General features: G+C 37.2%; 2 protein-coding genes across 2 annotated transcripts; both read right to left on the reverse strand.

Annotated features, from left to right (window-relative positions):
* Positions 1-1,016: 1,016 nt before the first annotated feature.
* LOC101894718 (chymotrypsin-2-like) lies at positions 1,017-2,184 on the reverse strand. Its single transcript, XM_005186260.3, has 4 exons — positions 1,837-2,184; positions 1,511-1,784; positions 1,276-1,447; positions 1,017-1,213 (listed from the first exon to the last, which is right to left on the reverse strand). Exons 1-4 carry the CDS (start codon positions 2,181-2,183, stop codon positions 1,038-1,040), a joined length of 969 nt encoding a protein of 322 aa, XP_005186317.3. The 5' UTR covers position 2,184; the 3' UTR covers positions 1,017-1,037.
* Positions 2,185-5,732: 3,548 nt separating this feature from the next.
* On the reverse strand, positions 5,733-6,927 carry LOC101894559 (chymotrypsin-2-like). Its single transcript, XM_005186259.3, has 4 exons — positions 6,555-6,927; positions 6,223-6,496; positions 5,990-6,161; positions 5,733-5,924 (listed from the first exon to the last, which is right to left on the reverse strand). Exons 1-4 carry the CDS (start codon positions 6,890-6,892, stop codon positions 5,749-5,751), a joined length of 960 nt encoding a protein of 319 aa, XP_005186316.2. The 5' UTR covers positions 6,893-6,927; the 3' UTR covers positions 5,733-5,748.
* Between the last annotated feature and the right edge of the window lie 5,894 nt (positions 6,928-12,821).

The raw sequence follows: 12,821 nt of genomic DNA on the forward strand, positions 1-12,821 counted from the left end.
TCAGGTGCGAAAGTGGACAATATAGGTTCACTCCATCAAGTACCTCCACCCAAGGTCGAAATTTTGAATAATTTTATAAAATGTGATGTAAGAGTCCCATTGTCTTCAAATTACATACAACACAATATTTTTATTAACCCAAAGTCTGGTGTGAAGATGGGATATATCGGTCCACTGCTTCTGGTACCTACCCCTCAAAGGGTCAAAATGTTGAATATCAATGAAGCTCTTAAAATACGAAATTAACATCCAATTCCATTCAAACTTGGCAAATCCCAATATTTCTATCCACATAAGATCTCTTATAAAGATGGTTGAGATCGGACCATTCCTTCTGGTACCAAGGATCAAAGTTTTGAATAACCAAAACGATTATAAGCGATTATATTTCATATTTCAGACATCCCTTTATTTTTACTAACACAAGATCTGTTGTGAGGATGGGATATATCGGTTTAATCCTTCTGGGACCCACCCCCACAAAGGTGAACACTTTGAATATAAACGAAGTTTATAAAACGCAAAATTACCATCCGATTCCATTCAGACTTGGTACATCTCAATATTTCCATCAAGACGAGATCTGTTATAATGATGGTATAGATCGGAACATTCCTTCTGGTACCTCCCCAAAGAGGGTCAAAATTTTGAATTTCAATGAAGCTCATAAAACGAGAATTAAACATCCGATTCCATTCAGACTTGGGACATCTCAATATTTCCATCAACACAAAATCTGTTATAAATGTGGTAGAGATTGGACCATTTCTTCTGGTATCTCCCCCACACGGCGTTCAAATCAAAAACAAATATTTTTTCTGTATTATTTGAAGTGTGAAAATGTAATACTTCGATCGACTATATCTGGTACCGAAAGCACATTTCAATATTTTCAAAAAACCTTTATTCGGTAATTTCAAAAAAAAAAAAAAAAAAAAAAAAAATGGGGAAAAATATTGACTAGTTCTAGCTCTACTTACGGGTTTATTTCTGTAATAGTAGAGAATTTGAAAATGTCGAGTTCTACAGAATATATTTCAAATTAATAATACAACCAATATTAAATCAATAAGCCATGTCCACACGCACACGAAGTACAATTCACAGCCACTGTTTCTATCGATCCAATCTAAATGACTAAACACATCTGTGTACACCGCGGGTAATTCTTCTTCACCATCATGTTTGTATGAAACAATGCCAGTCAGAACATCTGAAAATTAAAGCCGAGATACACAAATCTAAAGTTTTATAATTTTCTAACAACTCTCCTACCATTACAAAACAATGGTCCACCTGAATCACCAGGACAAACATTCATTTCGGGGCTATCCTTATCGGCGGCACATATCTTTTTTTCTCCCAAGGCGGGGAAATATGTTTCACAGAATGATGGCTCATAAATGATTACATCAACATATAAAATGTCATTGGACAAAGGTCCACCCTATAACGAAAACAATATCATTTTTAATAAAAATTATGTTTTCCAACTTGTCACACCTCTTACCTCAAACATGCAGCCCCAACCAATGACGGTGCATTTTGAATGGATAATGGGTCCCATATTTGGTAAACGTGTTTTTTCAGCCCAAATACCATCCAGAGTAATTTCATCCTTCAATTTTAGGAGACCAATGTCATTGTGAAAATCTTTGGCATCGTAAAGGGGATGTATTAAAACCTTCTTGACCGCAAGAATTTCCGTTTGTGGCACTTTGTTTAAACGTTTGGGAGTCTTAGCCACCACCTTGAGACTAGAGGGGGTAACAGCTTCTTCGCCCCTTAAAAATATAAAATTACAACATGGAAGAAAATAATGTTACTGCTACTCACTCTACCAAACAATGGGCCGCCGTTAAGATCATCTGGGAATTCAAAATTGATCCGCCACATATATGATCAGTACCAAAGTAAGATGGAAACAAGTCAAGGAATATGCTCTTCGTCCTTATTGATACCAAAAATTTGGCCAATGAAAGCTCGTCTGTCCTATAGCCTCCGATTATTCGATGAATCGTATCCCTACTATTAGTTTTGGAGGACAATGAATGTATTTTGACGGTATTGTTATTTGAATTACAGTTCACTTTCGAAATCTCCACGAACAGGGATAGAAAACAAAAACACAAAATAATTTTTAATTTGACTGACATTTTGAAATAATTTGAAAGAAATTTCATGTGTTACAGCCTTACCTAAAATTCACCGCAACGTATATTCCCAAAAATACAGGGTGAGATAAAAAAAGTGGCAACAAAGTCACACGTCATAATGTTTACTTTTTTTTTTAATTTTATTGAATGAAAGCAACAAATGTCGGAAATAGCATCAAATTTTAAAATAAGTTTAGATTTATTCGAATTGGTCACCTTTAGCACGAATTATGGCCTTTAAACGGCCAATGAAACCGTCACACGCTGACCGAATATTGCTCTGCGGTATTTTGGCCCATTCCCAATGAAACGCCTAAGCCACTATCCCACCATGCGTATGAGCTATAAATGAATTATCTAAATATTATTCATACGCAGATGTGTTCCAAAGAAATAGTGATAATCTACTTCCATTTAATTTAATGATACAGAATGCGGTTGCTACAAACATATAACAGGTACAGATTACTATGGGTTTTGGAAAAATGTGTTTCCAATATTTCTGAAAGTGAATATGTGACTTCAATTTTCAATATAAAGGTGAGAATACACAAAACTCTTTTTTTGTCTACCTTAAGTCATCGGCTGGGGTTTTTGTAGAAGAATAAAGGAGCTTTAGGTTGACTTAGTTCAATTAAAAAAAAAAGTTTTATGTATTCTCACCTTTAAACTGTTGTCTAGAAATAACAAGTAAAAAAGTATCGGTCGATTTTGCCGACAGATGTATACCCTCATCCCTATTCACCCTCTATGGAGTGGGTTTTGAAAGAATCGTTCAATATTGTCCATTTCGTATCCCACCTAAATAAATATGATATAAATATTATTATATATTAAACTAATTATATATATAAAAAATAAATTATAGTAGATGGATATAGCAATTGTTAAGAATCGCTGAGTTGCTTCGCAATTTATGATAGATGAAAATATTGAAAATTGTGTCCCCTTGTGAGTGAGGTGCCAGAAGGTGTTCGAAGATATATAGCATCTTCACAACAGATCTGGTGTTAGCAAAAATTATTGTATGTGTGAAATTTGAAGAGAGTTGGATCCTTATTTCGCTTTCTTTGAGTGTTATGTTTTTCAAAATTAAATTATTGCTTTCCTTTCTGTTCAGAAAATATATATTTTTAAAATTTCGACCATTTGTGGGGGAGGTACCAGAAGAAGTGGACCGATATACTCCATCTTAACACCAGACCTTGACTAATAAAATGATTGTGTTGTATGTAATTTGAAGACAATGGGACTCTTACATCACGTTTTATGAGAGTTGTAATTATTCAAAATTTTGACCATTTGTGGGGTAGGTACTTGAAGGAGTGAACCGATATTGTCCATTTTCGGACCAGACCTAGCACTGATGCAAATATTAGTATTTGCAAAGTTGGACCAAAATCGGATCATCGTTTCTCTTTCTGTGCAAAAAATATATGATTTGCACATTTCGACTTTTTGTAGGGAGGTACCAGAAGGAGTGGACCGATATTGCCCATCTTCGAACTCGATCTAAGTTTGACAAAAATATTACGATGTACCAAGTTTGGACCAAATCGGATACTCCCTTCGAGAGTTATCGTGCACACCAGCCAGCCAGACAGACAGACAGACAGACAGACAGACAGACAGACGGACGGACGGACGGACGGACGACGGACGGACATCGCTAGATCGACTCCAAATGTGCTGATACGGATTTGGTCCTAAGAGACCTAGGGTCTAAAACCGTTATTTCGACTAGGCACGTTTCGACCGTATCAAATGATATATACCCTCTGTAGCCATATGGCTGAGGGTATAAAAATTATCAAATTCATGGTAGAATAATACAGACTTTTCAGTATGTTCCCATAGTTTCGTATTTTTTGGATATTTCTCTATATAACGGCCAATATCTGTATTTGTTGGTTTAATGGTAGTCGCTATAGAGGGTCGTCTCATGGAAGAACATCCGGTACTCTTGAGGATCACCTTTCGGGCGTTTTGGAGAAAGAAGACCAGAAGATCTTTGCATAGAACAGCAGAAGGTCTTCTCACAGAACACCAGATGCTTTTCTCATAGAAGACCGCAAGGTCTTCTCATAGAAGATCGGAAGGTTTTCTCATAGAAGACCAGAATGTCTTACCACAGAAGACGGCAAGGTCTTCTCATAGAAGATCAAAAGGTCTTCCAATAGAAGACCAGAAGGTCATCCCATAAAAGACTAGAAGGTCTTGCCATAGAAGACCAGAAGGTCTTCCCATATAAGACAAGAAAATCTTCCAATAAAAGAACAGAATGACATCTCATAGAAGATAAAAAGGTCATCTCAAACAAGACCAGAAGGTCTGTTCATAGAAGACCAGAAGGTTTTCTCGTAGTAGACCGATGGACTTCTCATAGAAGACAGACCCTCTGGTCTTTCTCTCACGGAAGATCAGAAGGTCTACTGATGAAAAGCCAAAAGGTCTTCTGTGGAAGACCATATGGTCTTACCAAGAAAGTCCGGAGGGCCTTCTCATATGAAACCAGAGGATCTTCTCATAGAAGAGCAGGGGGGTATTCTCATAGAAGACCAGAAGGTCTTCTCGTAGAACACAGGAGGGTCTTCTCATAGAAGAAGATTTCTCATAAAAGACCAAAGGGTCTTTGCTTGGAATATCAGAAGGTTTTCTCATAGAAGATCATAAGGTATTCTTATAGAAGACCGGAAGTTCTTGCCATAGAAGACCAAAAGATCTTCTCATAGAAAACAGGAATGTCTTCCGACCGTTTTTGAGAAAAATTCCCGGTTTTCGTGACATGCAGAAGAATAAAGAGCCTTTTAATGGAAGACGAGAGGGTCTTGTCAGAGGGTTTTCTCATGAAAGAACAGATGATCTCATAGAATACCAGAAGGGTCTCACTTTGCTGTTAAGCTTATCAGCTATAAATTAATTATCGAAATGTTATTCATACGCATTCCAAAGAGAAAGTGTTTATCTGCTTTCATTTGTTTTAATAAAAGGCTAGAGGAAGGAGGTTTTCTCATAGAAGACTTAGAAGATCATTAGCTGTTTTCCTAGAAGGCTAGATGTAGAAAAGCCTAGATGTAGAAAATAGAAGACACGGAAGAAGATTCTCATGGAAGACCATAATGCCTTTTAATATTTTTCTTCTCCGAACAGACTAAAAGATCCATGTTCGACTAGGATATCTCATTAATAAGGACGAAAGGTTTTTTGTTAAAGACCAATTTTTTTTCATAAAAACCAAAATTTCTGCCTATAGAAGGGAAAATGGTTGATCTAAGATAATCTGACCTCTCCCCTCTCCCTATCCGTGTAGATCAACATCAACCGTTGAATCGATACCAGTTTTTTGAGTTTTCTTGTTGTGAAAACAAATTCATTTGGATCTATTTTTAAAGCATCTCTAATATAATGGTATTCTCAGATTTATAACTGAAATTAGGAATTTGAGGTCGCATAGAGAATAGATACCGGGCCTCATCACTGTAGGTACCGTTCATATTTAAAATTATTGACAATTCATTTTTTTCTTTTTTGTTATTAAAATTGTTTTCATGTTTTATGCTTTGTTAATATCAGAGGTACATGTTGCGACAAATTATAGAAAGAATATCGAAAGCATGGCAAAAATGAAAAATATGACTGAACAAGACCCATATGAAGTCACACCATGATTTTCCTTGATCCAGTCCAAATAATAAAATACATCGGAATAAACCGTGGGATGCTTTTGGTGACAGCCATGGCCAAAGGAAACTATGCCAACAACGACATCTAAAATAAATGGAACAGTAGAACAGCTGTATTATATTTCTAAATACAAATAAAACACTTCCTACCATCACATATTAACGGACTACCAGAATCTCCCATACATGCATCCCTTTGCTCATGCTTCGCATCACCGGCACATATTTGCTTCTCACTCAAATCAGGAAATACCAGGTGACAGTACGAGTTCTTGTGAATTACAACATTTATGTATAAAACTTCATTTGGCATTGGACCACGCTGCGAAGATAAGAGGAGATTAGATTAGAACAACCATGTAAAAAGATCCTACCATACCTACCTCATACATTTTACCCCAACCCAAGACAGTGCAACTCGTTTCAGCAATGGGTGGCTTGTTGGGCTGTGCAATTTTATCCGCCCACTTATTGTCGAAAATAATGTCCTCCATTAATTTAAGTATACCGATATCATTGTGATTAGTCTTGGGACTATATTCCGAATGTGTTATAACTTCGCTGACCGTGAGAACTTGTGTTACCGGAGTTTTGTTTAAACGTTTTGGGGTTTTGGCTACCACCTCCAAACTGGATGGCCGTTCGTCTTTCTTGAATCTTGAAAAGAAAAATAATATATTTTTTTTTAAATTTCGGAAACTTTGAACGAACTTACACCGATTTCAAACAATGAGCCGCAGTCAAAATTACCCTGGAATTTAGGATTGCACCTCCACACATGTGCCCGGAGCCAAAGTATTTATTTAACATGGCATTGAATCGATTCTTCCTCCTGATTGATACTACATGTTCGGAAGGTCGATAACCCCCTGTTATTCGATAAAGCGAATCTAAGCTCTGGTTTGATGACATCAAGGCTTGATGCTGATTATTGAGAGATTTCGTTGGAACATCATATAGTTCTTGGTTGTTTTTAGAAATAGGAGATGCGTTCAAATTTACAAACAAATAAGTGAAGAAAATACACAAAATAATTTTAAAATTGACTGACATTTTGACAATTTCAATACGAAAATAATTCAAAACATTTCGTATTTTATGGTCTTTTCCAGAACTTCAAAAATTTGAAAGTTTTCACTACGATAACCGATTTTCCCTTTATGAATTCGAAGAAAATTGCAAAAAATAGCAGATTCTTGCAGGTTCTGAAACAGAGGAAACATTTAATAGCAAATTTTATTTCCGTGTGAAAGCAAAGAAGAAAGCCATAGGACTAAAAACTTAAAATTGGCCAGGTAGGTTGCCGTACTGGGAGGGTGGCTGATAAGGTGAGGTTTCAGAAAACTCTGAGACATCTGATAAAGTGGAATTTTTGGCTGTAAGTATAAAAGGTACAAAAATTCGAAAATTAGTCCAAAAAAGTACAATTTTCTCTTTTTGCTAAATCTGGAAACCCCAATACAGGGTGAGATAAAAAAAACTGCAACAAAGTCAAACGCCATAATTTTTATATATTTTTTTTAATATTATTGACTAAAAGCAAAAAATGTCGGAAATAGCATAAAATTTTGGAATAAGTTTAGATTTGTTCCAATTTGTTACCATTGGCACGAATTGTGGCCTTCAAACGGCCAATGAAACCATCACACGCTGCCCGAATGTTGCTCTTCGGTATTTTAACCTATGCTCGGCGAAGCGCTTGCTTAAGGTAATCGACACTTTTGTATTTTTAGTGGCAACATTGTTTTCCAAAATACTCCAGACACAATAGTCCAACGCATTGGTATCCGGAGATTTTGGTGGCCATTGTGTGCTAGAAATGAAGCGAGGAACCTCATTTTGTAACCGTTCTTGGTGGGGCGTGCTGAGTGCCATGGTGCTGAGTCCTATTGTATTTTCGCGATAATATTCGGCATTTATTCTGATGTCACGGTCGATCAATACGGAGCGAGCATTTTGTAGGTTTACAAACTGCTGGACAACCAATGTTTTCTCTTGGGAGAAAATCAAAAACGGCAGTTCACCACATTCGGAGCAACTTTTTAGCTCTTTTGAGCCTATTTTCTTTCCATTGCTGTATTTGAATGGCTTTACCCCGAGCTCATTTTTCAATATTTGCTGAATGGAATATTGCGATATGTTCAGCTCTCGAGCCATTTTTCGGCCATTACGACGCGAGTCTCGATCAAGTCGCTTCTTTACCTTTCGAACCATTTCTGCTGATGTTGCTGGACCTTATAACATTGTTGGACCTTATAACTTTCTTCAGCTGAATGAAATAAAATTTAAGTTTTCACATCGTTGTTATTATAAAATCCAAACCGTCCAATTTAATTTTTTCTTTTTGACAAACATTTTTGATGTGAAATGTGTATGTCCTTAATGTATGTAATGGCCAGACCACTGAAAAGAAATGACAAACAGACATATTACAAACCGCAAAAAGGACACAGAGGATAAGATATAAAACCACATGCCAAAAAATAAATGTCATGCAGCGAAATGCAATGAATGAATTGGCTAATAAGTTGCTGGACACAAAATGAATTATTACAATATGGAGGAATATGTAACTCGTTTTTATACCCTACGACACACTGTGGTACTGGGTATTATGTCTTTGTGCATCTGTTTGTAACATGGAGAAGGAAACGAAATTAACCCATAGTTCCTTTAGATGATATTCATATAATCACATTCGGAGTCGATTTATGCTCATTATATTGGTTACAAGCATACAAAAGCATTTTGGTGAGAATTTTCTAGAAAAAAAGTTATTCGTGGTGGAATTCAAGCGTGATTGTGTGATTTCTTTATATTTGGCTGGAAAACCACAAGTGGCTATCGTTAGAGCACTCCAGCATTAATATGTGAATAAATCCTTTGTGTCTCGTACCATCGCTCGTTACCGTGATACTGGTAGCGTAGACCGACGTTAAGGACGCGGACGGAAGAAAACAGCAACATCAGCAGAAATGATTCGAAAAGTAAAGAAGCGACTTGATCGAAACCTGCGTCGCAGTGGCAGAAAAATGGCTCGTGAGCTGAACATATCGCAATATTCCATTCCGCAAATATTAAAAAATTAGCTCGGGGTAAAGCCATTAAAATTCCAAAAAGTGCAAGAACTTACACCGCCACAGAAAGAAAATAGACTCAAAAGAGGTAAAGAGTTGCTTCGCTTTGCCGAAAGTTGTGAACTGCCGAATTTGGTTTTTTCCGATGAGAAAACATTCGTTAACCAGCAGTTTGTAAACAAACTAAATGATCGTGTTTACTTGCCAAAGAGGTCAGCTGAAAATGTGCTCTCCGCCGTTTTAATCGACCGGGGCATCAGAATTAATACCGAATATTATAGTGAAAATATTCTGGGGGGTGTATTAAAGCCTTGGACACACAAACATTTTGGCCGCAGACCTTGGACATTCCAACAGCACTCAGCACCATTGCACTCAGCACTCGCCACCCAAGAATGGTTACAAAATGAGGTTCCTCGCTTCATTTCCAGAGCACAGTGACCACCAAAATCTCCGGATACAAATCCGTTGGACTATTGTGTCTTTAGTATTTTGGAAAGCAAGGTTACCACTGAAAAATACCAAAGTATCGATCACCTCAAGCAAGCACTTCCCCGGGAATGGGCCAAAATACCGCAAAGCCACATTCGGCAGGCGTGTGACGGTTTCATTGGCCGTTTGAAGGTCATAATTGGAGCCAATGGTGACCGATTCGAACAAAACTAAACTTATTCTAGAATTTGATGCTATTTCTGACGTCTGTAAGTTCGGCCGGTCCAAACTTTGAATACCCTTGCAATTCTCAATAACAATTCTCAAAAAAAAAAAAAATTAAAAATTCTGTTCCAATTCTTAAAAATACTGAATGTAGCCGACATGGACTTGCATAGGTAATATTTGTCATAAACCATTGCAATATTCAAATGCGAAACTTAGAAGAAAATCGGTGAATAATGTAGCTAAAGTCATCAAAATACCGAGTATCGGGAGTTACCCTTATCTGCACAGACAATTTTCAGTCTTAGGCTGAAGTATCCATTACGAACTTCAAATACCAAATTCGAAACAATTCCGGTGAATAATGTCGCTAAAATCATCAAAATACCGAATATCGGGAGGTACCGTTATATGGGGGCTATACCAAAACCTGGACCTACATGGCCCATTTTCAATATCAAAAGTCCTGCAGACATAATATACATTGAGTAAAATTTTATCAATCTACTACAATTCGTTCAGAATCTAGAGTGATTTTCACAGACTGACAGACATCGCTAAATCGACATAGAATTTTATACTGATCAAGAATATATGTACTTTGTGGGGTCTAAAATGTATATTTCGAGGTGTTACAAACGGAAACGGAATATACCTTCCATACTATGGTGGGGGGTTTAAAAAATGTAAAAATGATGGCGTTTGACTTTGTTGCAGTTTTTTATCTCACCCTGTACTTGTGTTCAAACGCGATAATGTGAATATAAAAATGGGATGGTAGATTGACTTTGGATATTTTCGGGAACTCAGAGTAGAGTCTTTAAGATGATCATCAGGGATTCGACGTTTACGATGTCTCTTAGACAATCAGGGATTCTAGGGTTGATATTGTGACGACGTTTTATCACTTTGAAGCTGGTCCATAGTGTGGCCGTCGACTTAATCGCGTATTTTTTCCCTTCGCTGTTAATTATTATTGGGTCCACATTCCAACCCACAGCTCGACCAAAAATTGTATCAGAAAAGTCTCAGAATTTCTAAATATTCCTAAGAAGTCCACTCATCACTCACACCATAACCATGAAATTGTTAGATAGTGTGATTATACTTTGATGTCTAAAATAGTTCATCCGATTTGTTCAAGGTAATGCCCAAGTCTTGATTATTGTCCAATTATAAGCTTAATATCGAAATTTGCATTAAAGTGGCCTATCCCTTCTCAATCAAATTTCAGTTCAATAAAGAGTTAACCTCAATTAACCCCAAATTTAAAATTCATTACTTATGTGTGACCGCAAATATTAAATTACATGAAGAATTGTATTTAATTTGAACTCCTTGTCAACCCATTAAATAGAGCAACATATCTCAATTCTAATCTCTGTTCAGCACCTTCACAAACAAATCGTTTAAAATATGTATGGCAAGGATTTATTTGTATCCTTTCGTTAATCTCAATTGAACAATCAACGTGGCATTTCAACAAAAAGGACAACAATCAGTTGTTGTTCACACAGACACACACACACACACACATACACAAAACAAAAGCGTTGACAGTTTTCTAGAGCAATAAATTCAAATACCGCGTCGTTGCTGATGACGACGGCTACGACGGCGACGATTAAGTTCATTAAGGACATACTTATGAGCGTGTGAATGTGAGAAATTTCCAAGTGATTACAATGATCCACGGCATGTATTTTCCCTTTCAAGAGACACACAGACACACACACTCACACACACGATTGAAATATATGTGTGCAAAACCACACTGAGATAAACATCCTTTTGCCAAAGATATTTTCAAAAGAAATGCCGTCTGAATGTGACAACAAATAACGCCTTTAAATGACAATGGCAAAGTGGCAGAAGCGGAAACGACAATAGTAACACCACTACAACACGACTTGACGGCACCCAAGTCGTATTGTTGACTTATGTGGAAAATAACAATTTCCGTTATTTTGTTAATATATTTGTTTAGGCAAATGTTGTGAACACACACAGACACATACATATAAACGAATATGTGTTTATGAAATTTATTTAAAAATAAGAAAATTGGGCAGTAAAGTGGGTCCGTGAAAACGCTTCACAATCAGAGAATCAGACTTATTTTACATAATAATTAACAGCTGTCTATATCGACGCCTTAACAGCTATCTACACAAGGGCCTTAACAGCTGTGTATAAAGACGCCTTAGAGACGTCTGTCTATTCAGACGCCTTACAGAAGTCTGTATATTCAGACGCCTTACAGACGTCTGTCTATACAGATGCCTTACAGACGTCTGTCTATACAGCCGCCTTAACAGCCGTCTATACAGACACCTTAACAGTCGTCTGTCTGTATAGAGGCCTTAAAATCGTCTGTTTTTACAGACGACTTAACAACCGTCTGTTTTTACAGCAGTCTATACAGACACCTTAACAGCATTTTTGTGAGAATTTTCCATAAAAAAGTCACTGTAACAGGCGTCTGTCTTTACACACTCATTAACTTTTGCCTGCTATTCAGATGCTTTAACAGCGGTCTGTCTATATAAATACGCCTTAACAGTAATTTATTTATACAGAGGTATTAACAGCGGTCTGTCTATACAGTGGTCTTAACAGCTCTCTATCTATACAGAGGCCAGCTGTATGTCCTTACAGAGGCGTTAACAGTGGTCTGTCTTTACAGAGGCCTTAACAGCCGTCTGGCTTAACAGACGAGTTAACAGCCGTCTATACAGACGCCTTAACAGCCGTCGGCCGACACAGATGCCTTAACAGCCGTCGGCCGACACAGATGCCTTAACAGCCGTCGGCCGACACAGATGCCTTAACAGCCATCTGTCTTTACAGACGCCCTAACAGCCATCTGCCTATACAGACGCCCTAACAGCCATCTGCCTATACAGACGCCTTTATAACCGTCTGAATAGACTCTAGGGTGAGATGAAAAAACTGCAATCAACTTCAGTCTGCTGTCATTTCAAAGCCACTCATCCGACAGCTGTTAAAATTATTCCAGTGACAGCTCATTATATTGTTTACAAGCGTACACAAGAATTTTGGTGAAAACTTTTCAGAACAAAAAAAAAATCGTGATGAAATTCAAGCGTGATAATGTGATTTCTTTATATTTGGCTGGAAACCCACAAGCGGCTATCGTTAGAGCACTCCAGCATTTAAATGTCAAAGAAGTGGACGGAAGAAAACAGCAACATCAGAAGAAATGTTACGAAAAGTAAAGAAGCGAC

This window comes from Musca domestica, unplaced genomic scaffold, assembly GCF_030504385.1.
Source record: "Musca domestica strain aabys unplaced genomic scaffold, Musca_domestica.polishedcontigs.V.1.1 18, whole genome shotgun sequence".
Taxonomy (NCBI): domain Eukaryota; kingdom Metazoa; phylum Arthropoda; class Insecta; order Diptera; family Muscidae; genus Musca; species Musca domestica.